At 45.1% G+C, this 25,007-nt stretch overlaps 1 protein-coding gene across 6 annotated transcripts in view; it reads right to left on the bottom strand.

Annotated features, from left to right (window-relative positions):
* Nucleotides 1-25,007, bottom strand: part of LOC138261641 (zinc finger protein 585A-like) — a 311,686-nt gene that overhangs the window by 129,549 nt on the left and 157,130 nt on the right. For all 6 annotated transcript variants that reach the window (XM_069210789.1, XM_069210786.1, XM_069210790.1 and 3 more), the window contains one exon: nt 5,638-5,764. In XM_069210789.1, the coding sequence (XP_069066890.1) occupies nt 5,638-5,671 (34 nt within the window). In that variant the 5' untranslated portion in view covers nt 5,672-5,764. The remainder of the gene's footprint in view (nt 1-5,637; nt 5,765-25,007) is intronic.

Here is a 25,007-nt window from a genome sequence, read left to right as displayed (position 1 = left end):
CTGAGCAAAAGTCTGGCTGATGGAGAAGAGATGGACCTTCTTCCGATTTGGACCTGTTCGACTGTCAGTTTCCGGAGATGCTGTCGCCTCCTTTGGATTTCCAGTCCCTGGATCTTCTACTAAGGCTGTTCTCCATGTTATAAGACTTATTTTTTCCCTCATTGCAAAGAAAGAGGAAGAGTTATGATGGTCACTGTGTTTATATGACAGTGTATGCTGTGAATGGCGTTGAGTCTGATGTCATATTGTTGGGAAATATAGTTTTTCTTAAGTTTTAATTTTATTGGCTGCTGAGTTTTACAGTAAGAAACGGCAAAGAAGAAGCATAATCCTTGCCTCCATGTCTTTAATAGAATTTAAAATTCTTGACGCATAAGCTAGAAAGATTTTTATTATAATTTTAAAAATCCTAAAATACAGATGATGATATAGGCAACAGATGACACTTCTGATAATTTGGGTGACAATGATCCTTCGTCCCCTCCTCCCAAAAAAATCAGAATATCCCCTTCTTCCTCCAATCCATTCATGGCCAAAACTATTTTAGGTTCAGAAGGGACTCCTATGTTTGATCCTACCTTATACACCACCCCAATTCAACTGAGTGGTTTCCTATCTTACATGTTGGAGATTACATTTCTTCTAGATTATGACTACTACTTGACAAATAAACCAGGGCCAAATTAAGGTCTGAATGCCCTAGACCACCTTTGCCGTCCAATATTACACCCACTCCATATATTTATCAACCCTCCTTAACTTTCTCCTCCAAAATTTGGTAAGGATCCCCTGAAGGGTGGTGACAAAGCCTGATCAACTTGCCAGGATAAACTGTTTGACTTGGTGCGCCATTTAGCCCAAATCTTTGACATGGTGGAGGCAGCCAGACTGGAAAATATGGATGCTGACCTGTTGGACCTTTCATTATGGATCCAGAGAGCCTTCTGCCTTCTGGGAAATGCTAACGCAGCCATCACCCATGAACGGAGGAAAAGACTTTTGCTAAAATTAGATTGAAAACTTGCAAACTTAGCAACACTTGATCCTGGTATCAAGACGGATGGTTTCTATTCGGGGAGTGTTTCATCAAAAACCTGAGTAGATACGTAACTACCTTTTCCCCACTAGACAAGGCATAACAGTTTCTTAAGAAAGTCTTGTCCCAGTGGGTTATTGTGCGGGCCGGTAGAGGCAGGAGCCATTTTACAGGCCGTTCATATTGCCAATGATCCAGAGGCTCCTTCAATTCATCATACGGAGTTCAGGAATACAAGCCCCAATTCTACCCTCAAAGGGTATTGAGGCCGTGCATAACGAAATTTCAAAAACAATACCCAACAAGTTAACTCTGCCTGCTGCCCTTCCTTCAGTAATGGGCCGTCTTCAGTTTTTTCTTTCAAAATGGTAAACTATAGCTGCATATCCATGGGTTTTAAAAACGATACAGGGTTAACTCAGAGTTGTATGCAGCCCCTTATCAAAATATGTTCCTTCATCCTCCTTATTACTCCTAAGACATGTCCACACTAATTACCAAAGAGGCTTACACTCTGTTACTAAAGAACGCAATTTAACTGACAGACCCAGATCCTTCAGGTTTCATATGATCTTTGTTTCTAGTACAAAAGAAAAACATGAAAATGAGACCAGTTAACAATCTCAGAACCTTCAACCAATTAGTCATTTACCATCATTTCAAAACGGAGACAATAGTACTTCTCAGAGATGCTCTACTTCAATTCAACTTCATGGTGAGATTACATCTTCAGGATGCTTATCTCACCATTCCCATTCATACAGAGCAGAGGAAATGTCTTTAATTTAAGTGGCAGGGAGAAACTTACCAGTTGTCTTCCCTTCCTTACGGTCTCTTCTCAGCACGTTGGTGCTTTACAAAGGTAATGAAACTGGTAGTAGCACATCTCAGATCTCGAGGTATCAGGCTAATAATATACCTAGAGGATATTCTTTCCATGAGCCAGAATTCTCACACACTTCTATCGCATCTGCACCTCACTTGCTCTTCTTTCACAATTGGGTTTTATAGTAAACCAGGTCAAATCAATTATGACTCCCACTCAACAAATAGATTATCTGGGTTTCTTGGTGGACTCAGCGACCGCTACTCTCCATCCTCCTAAACAACAAGTAAAAACTATCATAGCAGAAATCCTTTGAAGTCTCCACAGTACCCAAATCCCTCAGATCTTTAGCCAGAATAGTGGGTCTCCTCTCTTCATTCATTCAAGCTATCTTCCTGGGCCCTCTACAGTACCGGGCCCTTCAACGTCTAAAGAGTTGACATATCAGAAAAGGTCTTGCTTACTCCTATCATGTAAACAGAGATCCAAAGTCTTGTTCCGAACGTTAATGGTGGATGGATCATTTAGACATGTAGAACGGCACGACTATCTTTGCGTCAGCCCCAGATCTTGTGTTAGAATCAGATGCAATCTTAACGGGTTGGGGTGCCTGTTGTGGTCCGATTTCGACTGAAGGTACTTGGTCCATCGAGGAGTCCAAATTGTATATCCATTGCTTAGAAATGCTTGCGGGCTCCTTTACAATCAAAAGCCTTGCAAAAGACGAAATACAATGTTCCATCCTCCTCTGTATGGGCAATATTTTGGCTGTTAGTACAATCAAACATTTAGGAGGCACCAGATCATAACTACTAGCGGACTTGGCAAAAAGTCTGTGGGAATTTTGTCTGCTCACCAGGATTTCTCTCAGAGCAGAATATTTTCCAGGCACTCTCAATTCAACCACAGATTGGCACTCCCAAATCCTGTGGGATTACAGCGATTGGAAACCTCATCACTCTGTATTTCAGCCCCCTCCTCCACAAATGGAGTAACTTTTCCATTGATCTCTTTTCTTACCATTTGAATTCCCCACTTACCTCATTTCTTCAGTTGGTGCCCAGATCTGCTAGCCCTAGCTACAAATGCATTTCTCCAGGATTGGTCCATGTCAGTCAATTATGCCTTTCCTTTTTTTCTCATGAATATCAGAGCCCTCGCCCAAGTCAGACATCAAAAACCCACAATAGTAATAGTGGTTCCTTTCCGGCAATCACAAGTGTGGTTCCCTCCCCTTCTAGAACTGACAATCAACTTCCCAGTCCCTCCTTCCATCCTTCCCCTCCCTCATTCTGAACCCCCTAGGTCATCCCCACAACTTAGTACTCGACAAGTCCCTCATTCTTTCAGCTTGGAAAGTATCGGGTCAGGCCAAGCTGCCAGCCTTATTTCATCAGAATCGTCAGAATTAATTTACAAAGCCTGGGCTCTATGTACCAGAAAGGCTTACAATTCCGCCTGGACTCTTTGGTCTGGCTGGTGCCTGGGAAGGAATGTCATCCCATTTCAGCCAATATAACCTATTTCATACATTTTCTAACTGCAGAAGTCAGCACAGATAAGTCTTAAAGAACCATCAATCTATACAGATCAGCAAATTCCAATCACCATACCTACATTAACAGAAAACTAGTGGGAGAACACCCGCCCTAATGACGTCTGTTAAAGGGAGTAAACTTTTCTATTCTACCTCTACCTAAATATTCAAAACTGTGGAATGTAATTGTTGTATTGAATGTTTTATATCTTGGCTTGACAATGTAGAACTCTCTCTGAAAATGCTTTCAGCCAAAATCACCATGTTTGTATGTCTTATATCTATTAAACGTTTGTCAGATGTTAAAGCCTTGGACATTTCCAACCTCAGAATGTCCTCTCATTCACAACTCCTTATATCTCTCCGTAAACCTCATAAACCAATTTCTTCTGCAACTTTGGTTAGATGGGTCAGATGGCTCATTCCTCTAGGGGTGCCTCAAAAGCTTTCATGGTGGGTTCCAGACTCAAGGACATTCTGAGATCAGCCAGTTCATACGGCAACTTCTTCTTATTAACATGGTTTAAAAAACAGAGAAGCATAAAAGGAGCCTCCGGTCTTGACATAAAATTTAGATTTTCCTAGTAAACTATGAAGGAAAGTCTTAATTTTAATAAAAGACACCGAGGCGAGTATTATCCCTCCACAACATTTGGTAATTGATGGTGTTTTGTTCCTGACAGCATCCACAACTTTGCAGCCATCTTCCTCCTAAGGACATCTCAATACCAGCAAGATCTTAGTCTGCCACAGATTTGTTGCAGTTTCAGCTTTGCACTTCTCCATATCCTTTGGTCACGCCAAGGAATTACTAGTTTATGAACTTTTTTCACAAACTTTTTTCGTTTATTTTAGTAGTTGTTAGTATTATCTAATTTTCCCATGTTTTTTTATACCTTTTAAACTTCTCGCAAAAGAAAAGAGGGCTGTGCTCAGTGAAGCAGGGCCACTATACTATGTACAGGGCTACCATTGGCTGTTACTGCGTTACATTTTCTGTTCCCATTGGTTATTTATTGCTAACCCTCATGGGAATTGTAGTTTGACTGCTGCTGTTTAATTAAAGCAAGATTAGAGAAGCATAATACTCGCCTCTGCGCCTTTAATAAAATTAAGACTTTCCTTCATAGTTTACTAGGTAAAGCTACATTAGGGTTAGGGAAACAACAAGCATTTAACACCAAGCACTCATACACCATTTACACTGGTTGTATGAATATGAGATGTTATAAAGTTTTGTTTTTGCTTGTGAAGCCAGCAGACTTTAATACTAACTACAGCTTTCCTACACATATAAATTGTAGGAAATCATTTGTCACTTAAAGTTAAAGTCTACGATGTTTATTAGAAGTGGCAATGTGCGTACATTGGTCTACAATATTGCAGCCTATTCTGTCACTTCGGCAATCAAAGCACTGAAAGTTTTTCAAATGTGCTTATTTATTACAAATCATTATCTTTCTTAGGCAGTGCTCAATTTATGAATTTTCTCAGCTCAGGTCATTATATGGTAACACTATCTGTAGTCCAATTAGCTTTAAATTCCAATTTGTTAGGTTAATCTATTGATACACGTATACATAACATGGATATATTTTATAACTATGTAAATGTGTTTATGGTTTGTTTTTGAAAATACTACTGAAAATAAAATTAAACACTCGCACGATAGGATAATATTCTTATCACTCTTCTGGCAGTGTTTGCGATACATCATTTAACAAAAAAGTGCGATCTTTAGAAATCTGGTAAACAATTTATATTACTATGCGCTGTAAAAAAATGAATCGCATACTAAGCACCGCATAAAAGGTTACTAACCAATAAAGCACAGACAGTAGAGAATTGGATTATGAAAACACTTCTTAACTGTGGGAAAAAAAAAAAAAAAATCCCTTGACCAGGAGCCAAGTGCGGAATGGTGCAGGAAGTCTGAAGAGAGAATAGAGAAGGAGCACAAAGGGGAGGGCAACCTGAGCCGATAGGGATCGTAGCCACTTTATCAAGTGCGCGCTGCTGATGTTATTAAACATTTATCGTGTCCCTGGGGGACATGTGGGCCACGAAATGAAGTTCCGATCTGTATTTGCCCTGCAGCTGTTACACACATGGTAAATCACTTGCAATCGAGAGTTAAATACTGCCATCAATGTACTCGAACTAATACCTTCCACCCGTCGAAAAAATAAACAAACACCAGGTGCTGGAGAAAAAAAAAAAGCAGAAATGGGTCGTTACCTAGTGACAGAAGGGTCTGGTAATTTTCAGTCATGACGTCCTTGTAGAGTTCCCGCTGCCAGCCAGCTAGGTTCCGCCACTCCTCCTCCGAAAAGTAGACTGCGATGTCACTGAACGTCACTGGGACCTAAAAGCACAAGCGCCAGACACTGTTACCGAATGACTCCACAGCATTAAAGTCTATTTTCAGCAGTCTCTCTCAAAGTCATGCATTGTCATCTGTGAGAAGAGAGGTGGCTTATATAGCAGAACTGAAAGGAAGTGGCGGGGGAGGGGGGGGGGGGGGGGGGGGGGACTGTGAGGTCTGTAGACAGCAAACAAGTGGGGCGAGTCAGTTAGGAGCAAATGATAGTAGGTAGGGAAGGCTGTAAAGCCAAGGGAATGAAAACAGTAGCAGAAGAAATGAGAGACAGCGGCAGGAGGCAGGGCTGCCGAACGGGGAGGGACAAACCGTGAAAGGGTCCTTAGAATGAAGTGAGGCGAGCACAGTCCTACTACTTTTAACAGTTTAACCGTTCCATCACTTTCTACAACAATTTCCACACTAACCTTTGTCCCTAAACAGCACGTCAACTGTACTGTATGAGAAAGCATTTAGAACCGACATGGCCCGAATTTTGTCAAAACTAGTGAATAATGGGAATACTCAGCAAAAAACAGAGGGGCTATTTTCCCCACTGTCATATAATCCTGAAAGAGCGCAAACATGAATACATCAATTAAAAATATTTCTGTCTGGCCTAAACAATTTAAAATTGTTTGTTAAAGCAAACAGAATTGGCAAAAATACAAACGTTTTTACACATTGTTATCCAAGTAGAAGCGCAGAACGAACCAACTGCACAGGATCTCTTTAAAAAAAAAAAAAAAAAAAAAGCATTGGCAAAGCCAATAGGTCTAGGTCTTGCTTATGGGCGAGCTATTGGCTTTGACAAGTGGGTGAGGTGCAGTGAACTGGTGGGGAAAGCCCAAAGCTAGCACCAAGACAATGGCGTAATTTACTCAGACAAATCTCAGTCTGTCCGATGTTGGGTTCAGTTTGCAAACAAAATTTTTGAGCTAAGGTTCTCTTTAAAAGACTGACCGTGAAACCCAGCGGGAGCTGGGCATTCAAACAAAGCCCTCGTCGATGGCGCACAGTTGTAAAATGTATCTGGTTCTTGTGAGAGAGGATATCTGTAGGAGGCTGGACTGGCTTGTAGTGAGTACCAAGGGGTACTTGCACCTTGCACCAGGCCCAGTTATCCCTTATTAGTGTACAGGGTGTCTAGCAGCTTAGGCTGATAGATAATGGTAGCTTAGCAGAGCAGCTTAGGCTGAACTAGGAGACGTGTGAAGCTACTACAGTACCACCTAGTGTCATATGCACAATATCATAAGAAAACACAATACACAGTTATACTAAAAATAAAGGTACTTTATTTTTATGACAATATGCCAAAGTATCTTAGAGTGTACCCTCAGTGAGAGGATAGGAAATATACACAAGATATATATACACAATAGCAAAAATATGCAGTATAGTCCTAGAAAACAGTGCAAACAATGTATAGTTACAATAGGATGCAATGGGGAAACATAGGGATAGGGGCAACACAAACCATATACTCCAAAAGTGGAATGCGAACCACGAATGGACCCCAAACCTATGTGACCTTGTAGAGGGTCGCTGGGACTATTAGAAAATAGTGAGAGTTAGAAAAATAACCCTCCCCAAGACCCTGAAAAGTGAGTGCAAAGTGCACTAAAGTTTCCCTAAGGACAAAGAAGTCGTGTTAGAGGAATAATGCAGGAAAGACACAAACCAGCAATGCAACAACTGTGGATTTCCAATCTAGGGTACCTGTGGAACAAGGGGACCAAGTCCAAAAGTCACAAGCAAGTCGGAGATGGGCAAATGCCCAGGAAATGCCAGCTGCGGGTGCAAAGAAGCTTCTACTGGACAGAAGAAGCTGAGGTTTCTGCAGGAACGAAAAGGGCTAGAGACTTCCCCTTTGGTGGACGGATCCCTCTCGCCGTGGAGAGTCGTGCAGAAGTGTTTTCCCGCCGAAAGAACGCCAACAAGCCTTGCTAGCTGCAAATCGTGCGGTTAGCGTTTTTGGACGCTGCTGAGGCCCAGGAGGGACCAGGAGGTCGCAAATTGGACCAGCAGAGAGCGGGGACGTCGAGCAAGACAAGGAGCCCTCTCTGAAGCCGGTAGCACCCGGAGAAGTGCCAGGAACAGGCACTACGAGGATGCGTGAAACGGTGCTCGCCGAAGTTGCACAAAGGAGTCCCACGTCGCCGGAGACCAACTTAGAAAGTCGTGCAATGCAGGTTAGAGTGCTGTGGACCCAGGCTTGGCTGTGCACAAAGGATTTCCGCCGGAAGTGCTCAGGGGCCGGAGTAGCTGCAAAAGTCGCGGTTCCCAGCAATGCAGTCCAGCGAGGTGAGGCAAGGACTTACCTCCACCAAACTTGGACTGAAGAGTCACTGGACTGTGGGGGTCACTTGGACAGAGTCGCTGGATTTGAGGGACCTCGCTCGTCGTGCTGAGAGGAGACCCAAGGGACCGGTAATGCAGCTTTTTGGTGCCTGCGGTTGCAGGGGGAAGATTCCGTCGACCCACAGGAGATTTCTTCGGAGCTTTTGGTGCAGAGAGGAGGCAGACTACCCCCACAGCATGCACAAGCAGGAAAACAGTCGAGAAGGCGGCAGGATCAGCGTTACAGAGTTGCAGTAGTTGTCTTTGCTACTATGTTGCAGGTTTGCAGGCTTCCAGCGCGGTCAGCAGTCGATTCCTTGGCAGAAGGTGAAGAGAGAGATGCAGAGGAACTCGGATGAGCTCTTTCATTCGTTATCTAAAGTTTCCCCAGAGACAGAGACCCTAAATAGCCAGAAAAGAGGGTTTGGCTACCTAGGAGAGAGGATAGGCTACTAACACCTGAAGGAGCCTATCACAAGGAGTCTCTGACGTCACCTGGTGGCACTGGCCACTCAGAGCAGTCCAGTGTGCCAGCAGCACCTCTGTTTCCAAGATGGCAGAGGTCTGGAGCACACTGGAGGAGCTCTGGACACCTCCCAGGGGAGGTGCAAGTCAGGGGAGTAGTCACTCCCCTTTCCTTTGTCCAGTTTCGCGCCAGAGCAGGGCTAAGGGGTCCCCTGAACTGGTGTAGACTGGCTTATGCAGAATTGGGCACCTCTGTGCCCAACAAAGCATTTCCAGAGGCTGGGGGAGGCTACTCCTCCCCTGCCTTCACACCATTTTCCAAAGGGAGAGGGTGTCACACCCTCTCTCAGAGGAAGTTCTTTGTTCTGCCATCCTGGGCCAGGCCTGGCTGGACCCCAGGAGGGCAGATGCCTGTCTGAGGGGTTGGCAGCAGCAGCAGCTGCAGTGAAACCCCAGGAAGGGCAGTTTGGCAGTACCAGGGTCTGTGCTACAGACCACTGGGATCATGGGATTGTGCCAACTATGCCAGGATGGCATAGAGGGGGCAATTCCATGATCATAGACATGTTACATGGCCATATTCGGAGTTACCATTGTGAAGCTACATATAGGTAGTGACCTATATGTAGTGCACGCGTGTAATGGTGTCCCCGCACTCACAAAGTTCAGGGAATTGGCTCTGAACAATGTGGGGGCACCTTGGCTAGTGCCAGGGTGCCCTCACACTAAGTAACTTTGCACCTAACCTTTACCAGGTAAAGGTTAGACATATAGGTGACTTATAAGTTACTTAAGTGCAGTGTAAAATGGCTGTGAAATAACGTGGACGTTATTTCACTCAGGCTGCAGTGGCAGGCTTGTGTAAGAATTGTCAGAGCTCCCTATGGGTGGCAAAAGAAATGCTGCAGCCCATAGGGATCTCCTGGAACCCCAATACCCTGGGTACCTCAGTACCATATACTAGGGAATTATAAGGGTGTTCCAGTAAGCCAATGTAAATTGGTAAAAATGGTCACTAGCCTGTTAGTGACAATTTGGAAAGAAATGAGAGAGCATAACCACTGAGGTTCTGATTAGCAGAGCCTCAGTGAGACAGTTAGGCACTACACAGGGAACACACACATATAGGCCACAAACTTATGAGCACTGGGGTCCTGACTAGCAGGGTCCCAGTGACACATAACAAACATACTGAAAACATAGGGTTTTCACTGTGAGCACTGGGCCCTGGCTAGCAGGATCCCAGTGGGACAGTGAAAACACCCTGGCATACACTCACAAACAGGCCAAAAGTGGGGGTAACAAGGCTAGAAAGAGGCTACTTTCTCACAATATCAATGGCAGGGTGGGAAGCAGGGAAAAGAGAGCTCGAGGTGAGAGGCTGCAGAATGTAGCAAGAAGAAGAAAGGGTTTAAGAAAAGCAGGGAAGTTGGACAAATAAAACAGTTCCTTCTACAGGCAGTGCAGTCTCAACAGGGTTATTAAAATTAGCCTCTAGTTACAGCGACCATGGGTAATCTTTCTGCATCCTCATCCAGCTTGCATGTCTACTCGTCACCTCACTGTTAATAAATAACTCCTTGCTTTATCAATGGGTGCCTTGGAGAACTGGGTGATTTTAAACCAAAGGAAAATGAAACAAAATGTGGACGAATATAATAGGAAAACAAAGCAGAAACCGTGAGCATTGTGTTGGTTCAGAAGCCCAGTGCAAACCAGAAGCAGTGCAGACCACCAGCAACAAACACGTTACAGATGGTGGAGGCTACTGCCACCTAAATGTGTTGGGATCCAATCAAGCGGTCCTCAGGACGAATGTAGTACCAAACTGCTGCGTTAAATGGTACCACAAAAACAAATCCAACATCATGCATTACTCTGTTAAATGCCAAGCCTAAACACACCAAATAAAACTAGAGAATCAAAATAATAACAATAAGGAAACTCGACCACTTCCATCCAAACACACTGACGGCTAAGCCCAGCTATATTTGGAGAGAGGGTGTGGAGTAACATCTAGAGCAGCCGACTCTGGCCCTGGAGAACCAGGTTCGAGTCTCAGCATCGGTGCTCCTTATGCCCAATAATTTTTTTTTAAATACATGATGATCATTTGTTAACAAAATAAAACAATGGCGTAATGGAAACAAAATGACAAATATAGAAAGCCGATAGAAGTAAGTTTATTAGCAGTACAGCAAACAAACTTCCTGGTGAACCATACAGGAAGAAAAGCAGACATTTCAAAACCATGAGCAGAAACCAAATAAAAAATAGTGTGCTTACACAATCCTACATGCTCAAAAGGGCAAGCCTACCAGTAATAGGGGCATACTCCATAGGAGGGGTCAACACACAAAAAGGAGGGACATTTAACCCACACTGACCACAGAGAAGCAAGCATTTGCGAAGAACACGCAAAGCTACAAACTAATATCCATGGGCAGGATGTAAGTCCAAATAATAGCTATTGCAGGTCTCGAAGAGACTGCGCATACGCTGCCCAAGCGAAACCTAACAAATGCTCCTGTTTTTTTCCCTGCAGACAAGCCACTATCCTAAGGGGACAACAGAGACAGAAAAGGGAGATCGGAAAATACCACAGGTACTGGTGTTACTAGAGGGATGGAGGGTTGAGGGTGGAGGAATGGGCAGGGGGCATATGTTGGTGGCATCCCATCAGTAAATGTCCTGCCCCTACCCCCCTTGCGGCCCACCACCATTACAGCCAGCACGACAGACACTGTTACTTCAGCCTAGGAATGGCATTGTTCCAATTTATAGTTTGTGTTTCACGTACTCTTGCTTTCCCTAGGAGTATTTGCTTTTTTCCCCCCACAATGGTGCATTTTTGTAATTTTTTCGTGCAACATATTACTTATGTATAGTGTGTATTGTGACCAGTCACCGCTATGTGAGTTGAGGATGTAATGGTCACAACAGAGCTTTGCAGTTTCAGGGTGAATGCAGTGCACGTTTCTCAGTGCTTGTCAGTTGGTCATAAAGTGGTCTGTAATACAAACATGCTCACCCCATCATTTGCCTCTTCGCAAAGGTCACAGAATAATGGCCAGATGTGAAAACTATAATTATGACTATATGGGAAAATGTCTGAAGGAGGTACACAGCTGTCAAAATATTGAAAGGGATACAGTTAAAGAAAATGCAATGCTTACAAGTGAGCTGGTGCATTGTGTGGGGTGGTGAAGTGTAGAAGATGCAAAAAGGTGCTGAAGGGGAAAGAGATGAGGCGTGAGATATGTAGATTGAGTGTTTCAGAAAGATATGAAGAGAAAAAGACTGTCTAACCAAGGGACTGCAGAAGAGGGTGGTGTGAAGAGTAAAACAGGAGTTATCAAGACACTGCCCCTTCCACAGACCATATACACGTTTAACTAATTGCCATCTTAAAGAGTTATTACTTTGTGTGTGTAAATCTATAATGCAATTGTAATTGTGTTATAAAGTGTTTACTACACCTGACGAGGCATTGAAGTGCTTTTCAGAGAGTAGCCTATGAGTTCATTTGAGTAATGGACAAGTGAGCCTGTTAGTTGGATGGAGTAGAATAATGGAGGGCTAGAAGGAAGAATCTCAAAAGTGTTAATTGGAAGATCATGGTAAAGATAAGGTTTGGGATCAGTAAAGGAGAGATGAAGGAGGGACGAGTCTGTAGAAAGAGATTAGGGAGATCATAGTAGTAAAATGAAGTTTGGTTGGTGAGTCAAAGGAGAGATGTATGATGGAGAATTTAGTAGGGTTGTTGGGAGATCATAGTAGTAAACTGTGGTTTGGGGTGAACCAGGAGGGAAGAGTTTATGAAGGGTTATTTTAGAGAGCACAGTAGTAGAATGAGGTTTGGGACAAGAGTGGAAATAGAGGATAGATTGAGAGAGGTATTAGGGTGAGACAGAGTAGGACACTGGAGAGAGAGTTTTTTTTTTTTTTTTTTTTTTACACAGTAGGACTAAAATAAATATATAGATACATGACTACATAGAAAGGGAATATATGTATACGGAATATAATATATTGAGATTTACATTTGTATTGTATAAACACAGACTTTCAAGTGTTGCAGTGTTTTAAGGTAATTTATTTGTATTTTTTTTTTTATAACTCAATGTTTTTGTTTCAAGTTTTTAATCTTTTCCTCAATACTTTAATAGTGAAATGCTTGAAGATAAATAGTTAAGACAATATTTACCTATTGTGGTAGATAAAACAGACTCATAAGCATCTAATCAAAAGATTTGTATAAACTATGCAATGACCTAGGAATATGTTGAGCACAGAATTATATATATATATATCCATATCCCGGAGACTTACTCATCCAACTTCATTTTATTTCATACAGATAGAATTCCATCAGAACCCATGAGTTTCAACAATCTGTCTTTTTCAAGTGGTTTAGTCTGCTGTTTGCCCACCATTTTCACATCAGAGGCTTTTATACTGGATTCTGGCAGTGGTAGTTAATCACTTATTCACACCCAAGCCTGCTAGTGACTTCCTTTTAGTATTTAATTTAGCATTTCAGCACAATTCTTATGTTTTTTATTCAGTAATAAATGAAATTAGAAATTAAGAAATACTAAAAGCCTGTGATATGAAAATGGTGGGCAAACAGCAGATTAAACCACTTGAAAAGGACAGACTGTTGAAACGCCATGTGGGGTCTGATGGAATTCTAGCTGCAAGAAATAATATGAAGTTGGATGATTAAGTCTCCGGGAGTACAGTGTTTATTTGCTGTTTTATATTCCTTGGGTTGTGGTCTTAACCCTTCACCTGCACCAGCATCACTGACTAAGACCGATTGAATTGAATAATAAAATATATACATATATACATACATACATATATACATACATAAATATATATATATATTTTTTTTCCTTCAATGAAAAACCCAAAGGTTACAGGGATGTTATACTTAGGTAGTTGGGTTCTGAATGTACTCACACAAAACCATAAGAAATTCAGTTGTTATAGTTAGAGTTCTTCAAAGTAACTATAAAACACACGCCCTTGCCATGCAGTTTTCCTATCAATAATTTTATGGCAAATGTTGCATTGATAATATCTCATCAATTATATAATATGTGAATTAATTAGCTGTGCACGGCGAAGGCACAAGATTTATAGTTACTTGAAAGAACTCCAACTATAACTGATGAATTTCTATAGTTTTGTGCCATTAAATTCAGAACCTTACTATAACGTCCCTGTAACATTTGTTTTTTTCAGTGAATTGCAATGTTTAATGTAAAGTAATTTTAATTACCACACGTTATTTCAACCTCCGGCAGCCAGGCCTTGCAGCTAAGCCCTTATAACCACCCATCCCCAAGCCACGCATGGCCTTAGTCCCTGTTGCCAACCTGATCTGAGCATGGCCAGTCTCTCTCAGTAGATTTGTGAAGGATGCACAAGTGTCTGAGTGGGTCTGAAATTGGGTGTGTGAGTCTATGAGTGGGTGCATAAGCCTGAGTGCATGTATGAGTGAATGAACTGGTGTATGAATAAGTGTGGTTTTTCTTTCAAATTTTTCACATTTGCAAATTGGGGAAAATTTGTGAATACTGCACATGGTGACGCAAAATTATTTTAAACCCATAATTTTCCCCTAAAACATACCTCTAACACTGGGGTCAGGGTATCTTCACCCTGACCCCCCCTTAAGCCACTTTCAATCAGGATTTTCACCCCTGTGGACCGTGTCCTGTGAAATAAAATGTTGCCAGCAACTTTCTAGTCAGTTTGCGGTCAGACAATTACAGTGATTCTTTTGGCACGTGCATTCGTGAAAATTTGCAAATTTTCACAAAATAATTGAGATCTGCCCGCGGCCGGAGATATACAAATATGGATTTTCCCATATTTCTCAACAAGTACTGATGGATTTACACCAAATAAGGAAAAGCACAATCTGAGTACCGAAAGCTAGCTTTCTGCCAAATTTGGTGTCATTCCGTCCAGCGGTTCGGGATGTAGTCGTGTCTACAGGTCCTATGGTAACGAACATGGGAAATGCTATATTTTTTTTTTGACATCCCCTTTTTTTTGGCCCCCGATTGACGAATCACCCCAAACGTTTCTGTGTGCAACAAGAATCACTGTTGGATTTTCTTTTGGAAAACTTAGTGAAGATTCAAACGGCACCAAAGATATAGGAAACATTATCCCAACTATAACTACCTAGTGGCAAGCACCACTAGGTAATATATATATATATATATATATATACTGTAAGTAATACATACATTTGCTAAGCAGGCCTAAAGAGTATGCATATATTTTAAGAACAGTTATTATACATATTTGTTCAAAGAAATACACGTCTAGATATATACATATAATCAAATTATAAATGTTTACATACACAGGTACATGCTGTACATTGCAGCTTGAGTATGGTAGTTATGTAGGAAAGAGCCAACTCTTGAGTATTGTAGGAAGTTGGCTCTGTATGCACTATTTCAAAGTAAGGAATAGTATGCACAGAGTCCAAGGGTTCCCCTTAGAGGTAAGATAGTGGCAAAAAGAGATAATACCAATGCTCTATTTTGTGGTAGTGTGGTCGAGCAGTAGACTTATCAAAGGAGTAGTGTTAAGCATATGTTGTACATACACACAGGCAATAAATGAGTAACACACACTCAGACAATTCCAGGCCAATAGGTTTTTGTATAGAAAAATATATTTTCTTAGTTTATTTTAAGAACCACGGGTTCAAATTCTACATGTAATACTTTGCATGAAAGGTATTGCAGGTAAGTACTTTCGGAACTTTGAATAATCACAATAGCATATATACTTTTCAAATAAAACACATATAGCTATTTTAAAACTAGACAGTGCAATTTTCACAGTTCCTAGGGGAGGTAAGTTATTGTTAGTTCTTGCAGGTAAGTAAACCACCTACAGGGTTCAGATTTGGGTCCAAGGTAGCCCACCGTTGGGGGTTCAGAGCAACCCCAAAGTTACCACACCAGCAGCTCAGGGCCGGTCAGGTGCAGAGTTCAAAGTGGTGCCCAAAACACATAGGCTTCAATGGAGAAGGGGTGCCCCGGTTCCAGTCTGCCAGCAGGTAAGTACCCGCGTCTTCGGAGGGCAGACCAGGGGGTTTTGTAGGGCACCAGGGGGGACACAAGTCCACACAGAAAGTACACCCTCAGCAGCGCGGGGGCGGCCGGGTGCAGTGTGCAAACAAGCGTTGGGTTTGTTATAGGAATCAATGGGAGACCAAGGGGTCTCTTCAGCGATGCAGGCCGGCAAGGGGGGGGGGGGGGGGTCTCCTCGGGGTAGCCACCACCTGGGCAAGGGAGAGGGCCTCCTGGGGGTCACTCCTGCACTGGAGTTCCGATCCTTCAGGTCCTGGGGGCTGCGAGTCTTTTCCAGGCGTCGGGATTTGGGAGTCAGACAGTCGCGGTCAGGGGGAGCCTCGGGATTCCCTCTGCAGGCGTCGCTGTGGGGGCTCAGGGGGGACAACTTTGGTTACTCACAGTCTCGGAGTCGCCGGGGAGTACTCCCTGCAGTGTTGGTTCTCCACAAGTCGAGCCGGGGGCGTCGGGTGCAGAGTGCCAAGTCTCACGCTTCCGGTGGGAAATGCTGTTGTCTTTAAGTTGCTCCTTTGGAAGCAAAGTTGCAGTCTTGGGTGAACAGGGCCGCTGTTCTCTGGAGTTTCTTGGTCCTTTTACAGCAGGCAGTCCTCTGAGGACTCAGAGGTCGCTGGTCCTGGGGAAAGCGTCGCTGGAGCAGTTTTCTTCCGAAGGGGGGAGACAGGCCGGTAGAGCTGGGGCCAAGGCAGTTGGTGTCTCCGTCTTCTCTGCAGGGTTTTTCAGCTCAGCAGTCCTCTTCTTCTTAGGTTGCAGGAATCTGAGTTCCTAGGTTCTGGGGAGCCCTTAAATACTAAATTTAAGGGCGTGTTTAGGTCTGGGGGATTAGTAGCCAATGGCTACTAGCCCTGAGGGTGGGTACACCCTCTTTGTGCCTCCTCCTAAGGGGAGGGGGTCACATTCCTATCCCTATTGGGGGAATCCTCCATCTGCAAGATGGAGGATTTCTAAAAGTCAGAGTCACTTCAGCTCAGGTTGCCTTAGGGGCTGTCCTGACTGGCCAGTGACTCCTCCTTGTTTTTCTCATTTTCTCCTCCGGCCTTGCCGCCAAAAGTGGGGTCGTGGCCGGAGGGGGCGGGCAACTCCACTAGCTGGAATGCCCTGTGGTGCTGGAACAAAGGGGGTGAGCCTTTGAGGCTCACTGCCAGGTGTTACAGCTCCTGCAAGGGGGAGGTGATAGCATCTCCACCCAGTGCAGGCTTTGTTACTAGCCACAGAGTGACAAAGGCACTCTCCCCATGTGGCCAGCAACATGTCTCGAGTGTGGCAGGCTGCTAAAACCAGTCAGCCTACACAGGTAGTTGGTTAAGGTTTCAGGTGGCACCTCTAAGGTGACCTCTGGGGTGTATTTTACAATAAAATGTACACTGGCATCAGTGTGCATTTATTGTTCTGAGAAGTTTGATACCAAACTTCCCAGTTTTCAGTGTAGCCATTATGGTGCTGTGGAGTTCGTGTTTGACAGACTCCCAGACCATTTACTCTTATGGCTACCCTGCACTTACAATGTCTAAGGTTTGGCTTAGACACTGTAGGGGCACAGTGCTCATGCACCGGTGCCCTCACCTATGGTATAGTGCACCCTGCCTTAGGGCTGTAAGGCCTGCTAGAGGGGTGACTTATTTATACTGCATAGGCAGTGTGAGGTTGGCATGGCACCCTGAGGGGAGTGCCATGTCGACTTACTCGTTTTGTTCTCACCAGCACACACAAGCTGGCAAGCAGTGTGTCTGTGCTGAGTGAGGGGTCCCCAGGGTGGCATAAGATATGCTGCAGCCCTTAGAGACCTTCCCTGGCATCAGGGCCCTTGGTACCAGTTACAAGGGACTTACCTGGATGCCAGGGTGTGCCAATTGTGAAAACAAAAGTACAGGTTAGGGAAAGAACACAGTTGCTGGGGCCTGGTTAGCAGGCCTCAGCACACTTTTAATTCAAAACATAGCATCAGCAAAGGCAAAAAGTCAGGGGGTAACCATGCCAAGGAGGCATTTCCTTACACAACCCCCCCCCACCTCCCAAACGAAAGAGGATGAGACTAACCTTTCCCAAGAGAGTCTTCATTTTCTAAGTGGAAGAACCTGGAAAGGCCATCTGCATTGGCATGGGCAGTCCCAGGTCTGTGTTCCACTATAAAGTCCATTCCCTGTAGGGAGATGGACCACCTCAACAGTTTTGGATTTTCACCTTTCATTTGCATCAGCCATCTGAGAGGTCTGTGGTCAGTTTGAACTACAAAGTGAGTACCAAAGAGGTATGTTCCACGCTTCTTCAGGGACCAAACCTCAGCAAAGGCCTCCCTCTCAATGGCACTCCAACGCTGCTCCCTGGGGAGTAACCTCCTGCTAATGAAAGCAACAGGCTGGTCAAGGCCATCATCAATTGTTTGGGACAAAACTGCCCCTATCCCATGTTCAGAGGCATCTGTCTGCACAATGAACTGCTTGGAGTAATCTGAAGCTTTTAGAACTGGTGCTGTGCACATTGCTTGTTTCACGGTGTCAAAGGCCTGTTGGCATTCTACAGTCCAGTTTACCTTCTTGGGCATTTTCTTGGAGGTAAGTTCTGTGAGGGCTGTCACTATGGATCCATATCTCTTCACAAACCTCCTATAGTACCCAGTCAAGCCAAGGAATGCCCTGACTTTTTGGAGCTGCCCAGTCCAGAATAGTCTGGATCTTAGGCTGGAGTGGCTGAACTTGGCCTCCACCTACAAGGTATCCCAAGTAAACCACAGTTCCCTGCCCTATCTGGCATTTGGATGCCTTGATAGAGAGGCCTGCTGATTGCAGAGCCTCCAAAACCTTCTTCAGGTGGACCAGGTGATCCTGCCAGTTGGAGCTAAAGACAGCAATATCATCAAGATAAGCTGCACTAAAGGACTCCAAGCCAGCAAGGACTTGATTCACCAACCTTTGGAAGGTGGCAGGGGCATTCTTTAAACCAAAGGGCATAACAGTAAACTGATAATGCCCATAAGGTGTGGAGAATGCTGTCTTTTCTTTTGCTCCAGGTGCCATTTTGATTTGCCAGTACCCTGCTGTTAAGTCAAAGGTACTTAAGAATTTGGCAGCACCTAATTTATCAATCAGTTCATCAGCCCTTGGAATGGGATGGGCATCTGTCTTGGTGACAGAATTATGTCCTCTGTAGTCCACACAAAACCTCATCTCTCTCTTTCCATCTTTGGTGTGAGGTTTGGGGACTAAGACCACTGGGCTAGCCCAGGGGCTGTCAGAGTGCTCAATTACTCCCAGTTCCAGCATCTTGTGGACTTCCACCTTGATGCTTTCCTTAACTTGGTCAGACTGTCTGAAAATTGTGTTTTTGACAGGCATGCTGTCTCCTGTGTCCACATCATGGGTACACAGGTGTGTCTGCCCAGGGGTTAGGGAAAAGAGCTCAGCAAACTGTTGAGGACCTTCCTACAATCAGATTGCTGTTGGCCAGAGAGGGTGTCTGAATATATCACTCCCTCAACTGAGCCATCTTGAGGGTTTGATGAGAGGAGATCAGGGAGAGGTTCACTCTCAGCTTCCTGGTCCTCATCTGTTACCATCAACAGATTCACATCAGCCCTATCATGGAAGAGCTTTAGGCGGTTCACATGGATTACCCTCTTGGGGCTCCTGCTAGTGCCTAGGTCCACCAGGTAGGTGACCTGACTCTTCTTCTCTAGCACTGGGTAAGGGCCACTCCATCTGTCCTGAAGTGCCCTGGGAGCCACAGGCTCCAAAACCCAGACTTTCTGCCCTGGTTGAAATTCAACCATTGCAGCCTTTTGGTCATACCAAAACTTCTGGAGCTGTTGGCTGGCCTCAAAGTTTTTACTTACCTTTTCCATGTACTCTGCCATCCTTGAACGAAGGCCAAGCACATAGTCCACTATGTCTTGTTTAGGCTCATGAAGAGGTCTCTCCCAGCCTTCTTTCACAAGAGCTAGTGGCCCCCTTACAGGGTAGCCAAACAGAAGTTCAAAGGGTGAGAATCCTACTCCCTTCTGAGGCACCTCTCTGTAAACGAAAAGCAGACATGGCAAGAGGACATCCCATCTCCTTTTGAGTTTTTCTGGGAGCCCCATGATTATGCCCTTTAATGTCTTGTTGAATCTGTCAACAAGGCCATTAGTTTGTGGATGATAGGGTGTAGTGAATTTATAAGTCACTCCACACTCATTCCACATGTGTTTCAGGTATGCTGACATGAAGTTGGTACCTCTGTCAGACACCACCTCCTTAGGGAAGCCCACTCTGGTAAAGATACCAATGAGGGCCTTGGCTACTGCAGGGGCAGTAGTCGACCTAAGGGGAATAGCTTCAGGATACCTAGTAGCATGATCCACTACTACTAGGATGTACACATTTCCTGAGGCTGTGGGAGGTTCAAGTGGACCCACTATGTCCACACCCACTCTTTCAAAGGGGACCCCCACCACTGGAAGTGGAATGAGGGGGGCCTTTGGATGTTCACCTATCTTACCACTGGCTTGACAGGTGGTACAGGAGACACAAAACTCCTTAACTTTCTGGGACATGTTGGGCCAGTAGAAGTGGTTGACTAGTCTCTCCCACATCTTGGTTTGTCCCAAATGCCTAGCAAGGGGAATATCATGGGCTAAGGTCAGTATGAACTCTCTGAACTCCTGAGGCACTACCACTCTCCTAGTGGCACCAGGTTTGGGATCTCTTGCCTCAGTGTACAGGAGTCCATCTTCCCAATAGACCCTATGTGTTCCAGTTTTCTTGCCATTGGACCGTTCAGCAGCTTGCTGCCTAAGGCCTTCAAGAGAGGGACAGGTTTCTTGCCCCTTACACAACTGCTCCCTTTAGGGTCCCCCTGGGCCTAGGAGCTCAACCTGATAAGGTTCCAACTCCATAGGCTCAGTTCCCTCAGAGGGCAGAACTTCTTCCTGAGAAGAGAGGTTCTCTTTTTGTTGTTGTGTTGCAGCTGGTTTCCCAGCTGTCTTTCCTTTCCTCTTGGTAGGCTGGGCCCTTTTTCCAGACTCCAGCTCTACTCTTTTGACCTGAGCCTTGCACTGTGCCCTTGTCTTGACACACACCAGTTCAGGGATACCCAGCATGGCTGCATGGGTTTTCAGTTCTACCTCAGCCCATGCTGAGGACTCCAGGTCATTTCCAAGCAAACAGTCTACTGGGATATTTGAGGAGACCACCACCTGTTTCAGGCCATTGACCCCTCCCCACTCTAAAGTTACCATAGCCATGGGATGTACTTTAGTTTGATTGTCAGCATTGGTGACTGGATAAGTTTGTCCAGCCAGGTATTGACCAGGGGAAACCAGTTTCTCTGTCACCATAGTGACACTGGCACCTGTATCCCTCAGGCCTTCTACACTTTGCCCATTAATTAAGAGTTGCTGTCTGTATTTTTGCATATTAGGGGGCCAGGCAGCCAGTGTGGCTAAATCCACCCCACCCTCAGAGACTAATGTAGCTTCAGTGTGACACCTGATTTGCTCTGGGCACACTGTTGATCCCACTTGGAGACTAGCCATTCCAGTGTTAGCTGGAGTGGAGTTGGAAGTGGTACTTTTCTTGGGACAGGTCTTGTCTCCAGTTTGGTGTCCAGGCTGATTACAGCTACGACACCAGGCCTTTTTGGGATCAAAGTTGTTACCCTTGTACCCAAAATTGTTTTGTGCAGAGGCTCTGGGCCCACCCTCCTGTGCAGGTTTTTGGGGGCCTGTAGAAGACTCTTTACTATTTTTGTTTTTGGATGTCTCAACACCTTTCCCCTGGGGAGGCTTTGTGACCCCTTTCTTTTGGTCACCCCCTGTGGAAGTCTTGGTCACCCTAGTCTTGACCCAATAGTCCACCTTCTTTCCCAATTCTTGGGGAGAAATTGTTCCTAGGTCTACCAGATGCTGATGCAGTTTATCATTGAAACAATTACTCAATAGGTGTTCTTTCACAAATACATTGTACAGCCCATCATAATCATTTACACCACTGCCTTGAATCCAACCATCCAGTGTTTTTACTAAGTAGTCCACAAAATCAACCCAGGTCTGGCTCGAGGATTTGTGAGCCCCCCTGAATCTAATCCTATACTCCTCAGTGGAGAATCCAAAGCCCTCAATCAGGGTTCCCTTCATGAGTTCATAAGATTCTGCATCTTTTCCAGAGAGTGTGAGGAGTCTATCCCTACACTTTCCAGTGAACATTTCCCAAAGGAGAGCACCCCAGTGAGATCTGCTTACTTTTCTGGTTACACAAGCCCTCTCAAAAGCTGTGAACCATTTGGTGATGTCATCACCATCTTCATATTTAGTTACAATCCCTTTGGGGATTTTCAACATGTCAGGAGAATCTCTGACCCTATTTATGTTGCTGCCACCATTGATGGGACCTAGGCCCATCTCTTGTCTTTCCCTTTCTAGGGCTAGGATCTGTCTTTCCAAAGCCAATCTTTTGGCCATCCTGGCTAACTGGGTGTCCTCTTCACTGAGGCTATCCTCAGAGATTCCAGAGGTGCTGGTCACTCCTGTGAGGGAAGCAGCATCTCTGACTATCACAGTTGGAATCAGGGATTGAGGGTCCCTGGATTACCTAGTTAGGACTGGAAGGTGGGAATCTTCCTCCAAGTCACTATCGTTCTCTGGGTTGTCATCCTCAGAGGGGTTGGCTTTTTCAAACTCTGCCAAAAGCTCCTGGAGCTGTTGTTTGGAGGGTCATGAGCCAATTGTGATTTTCTTTATTTTGCAGAGTGACCTTAGCTCCCTCATCTTAAGATGGAGGTAAGGTGTGAGGTCGAGTTCCTCCACATTCACATCTGCACCAGGCATTATGTTTCTAAAAGTTGGAATACTTTTTAAGAATCTAAAACTAGTTCTAGAACCTAAATTAAAACTTTCACAAAACTTTTAAACTCTAAAAGAAATGCTAACAGGGACTAACACAAGGCCCTAGCAGGACTTTTAAGAATTTAGAAAAATAGTTCAAATTGCAAAAATCTATCTCTAATGACAATTTTTGGAATCTGTCGTGTGATCAGGTATTGGCTGAGTAGTCCAGCAAATGCAAAGTCTGTACCCCACCGCTGATCCACCAATGTAGGAAGTTGGCTCTGTATGCACTATTTCAAAGTAAGGAATAGTATGCACAGAGTCCAAGGTTTCCCCTTAGAGGTAAGATAGTGGCAAAAAGAGATAATACCAATGCTCTATTTTGTGGTAGTGTGGTCGAGCAGTAGACTTATCAAAGGAGTAGTGTTAAGCATTTGTTGTACATACACACAGGCAATAAATGAGGAACACACACTCAGAGACAATTCCAGGGCAATAGGTTTTTGTATAGAAAAATATATTTTCTTAGTTTATTTTAAGAACCACAGGTTCAAATTCTACATGTAATACTTTGCATGAAAGGTATTGCAGGTAAGTACTCTAGGAACTTTGAATAATCACAATAGCATATATACATTTCAAATAAAACACTTATAGCTATTTTAAAACTAGACAGTGCAATTTTCCCAGTTCCTAGGGGAGGTAAGTTATTGTTAGTTCTTGCAGGTAAGTAAACCACCTACAGGGTTCAGATTTGGGTCCAAGGTAGCCCACCGTTGGGGGTTCAGAGCAACCCCAAAGTTACCACACCAGCAGCTCTGGGCCGGTCAGGTGCAGAGTTCAAAGTGGTGCCCAAAACACATAGGCTTCAATGGAGAAAGGGGTGCCCCGGTTCCAGTCTGCCAGCAGGTAAGTACCCGCGTCTTCGGAGGGCAGACCAGGGGGGTTTTGTAGGGCACCGGGGGGGGGACACAAGTCCACACAGAAAGTACACCCCCAGCAGCGCGGGGGTGGCCGGGTGCAGTGTGCAAACAAGCGTTGGGTTTGTAATAGGAATCAATGGGAGACCAAGGGGTCTCTTCAGCGATGCAGGCAGGCAAGGGGGGGGCTCCTCGGGGTAGCCACCACCTGGGCAAGGGAGAGGGCCTCCTGGGGGTCACTCCTGCACTGGAGTTCCGATCTTTCAGGTCCTGGGGGCTGCGGGTGCAGGGTCTTTTCCAGGCGTCGGGATTTGGGAGTCAGACAGTCGCGGTCAGGGGGAGCCTCGGGATTCCCTCTGCAGGCGTCGCTGTGGGGGCTCAGGGGGGACAACTTTGGTTACTCACAGTCTCGGAGTCGCCGGGGAGTCCTCCCTGCAGTGTTGGTTCTCCACAAGTCGAGCCAGGGGCGTCGGGTGCAGAGTTGCAAGTTTCACGCTTCTGGCGGGAAATGCTGTTGTCTTTAAGTTGCTCCTTTGGAAACAAAGTTGCAGTCTTGGGTGAACAGGGCCGCTGTTCTCAGGCGTTTCTTGGTCCTTTTAGAGCAGGGCAGTCCTCTGAGGATTCAGTGGTTGCTGGTCCTGGGGAAAGCGTCGCTGGAGCAGTTTTCTTCCGAAGGGGGGAGACAGGCCGGTAGAGCTGGGGCCAAGGCAGTTGGTGTCTCCGTCTTCTCTGCAGGGTTTTTCAGCTCAGCAGTCCTCTTCTTCTTAGGCTGCAGGAATCTGAGTTCCTAGATTCTGGGGAGCCCTTAAATACTAAATTTAAGGGCGTGTTTAGGTCTGGGGGGTTAGTAGCCAATGGCTACTAGCCCTGAGGGTGGGTACACCCTCTTTGTGCCTCCTCCCAAGGGTAGGGGGGTCACATTCCTATCCCTATTGGGGGAATCCTCCATCTGCAAGATGGAGGATTTCTAAAAGTCTGAGTCACTTCAGCTCAGGTTGCCTTAGGGGCTGTCCTGACTGGTCAGTGACTCCTCCTTGTTTTTCTCATTATCTCCTCCGGCCTTGCCGCCAAAAGTGGGGCCGTGGCCGGAGGGGGCGGGCAACTCCACTAGCTGGAATGCCCTGTGGTGCTGGAACAAAGGGGGTGAGCCTTTGAGGCTCACCACCAGGTGTTACAGCTCCTGCAATGGGGAGGTGATAGCATCTCCACCCAGTGCAGGATTTGTTACTAGCCACAGAGTGACAAAGGCACTCTCCCCCATGTGGCCAGCAACATGTCTCGAGTGTGGCAGGCTGCTAAAACCAGTCAGCCTACACAGGTAGTTGGTTAAGGTTTCAGGGGGCACCTCTAAGGTGCCCTCTGGGGTGTATTTTACAATAAAATGTACACTGGCATCAGTGTGCATTTATTGTGCTGAGAAGTTTGATACCAAACTTCCCAGTTTTCAGTGTAGCCATTATGGTGCTGTGGAGGTCGTGTTTGACAGACTCCCAGACCATATACTCTTATGGCTACCCTGCACTTACAATGTCTAAGGTTTGGCTTAGACACTGTAGGGGCACAGTGCTCATGCGCTGGTGCCCTCACCTATGGTA

Source organism: Pleurodeles waltl, chromosome 10 (genome assembly GCF_031143425.1).
Source record: "Pleurodeles waltl isolate 20211129_DDA chromosome 10, aPleWal1.hap1.20221129, whole genome shotgun sequence".
In the NCBI taxonomy this organism is placed as follows: domain Eukaryota; kingdom Metazoa; phylum Chordata; class Amphibia; order Caudata; family Salamandridae; genus Pleurodeles; species Pleurodeles waltl.
This window is presented reverse-complemented; position numbering and strand designations above follow the sequence as displayed.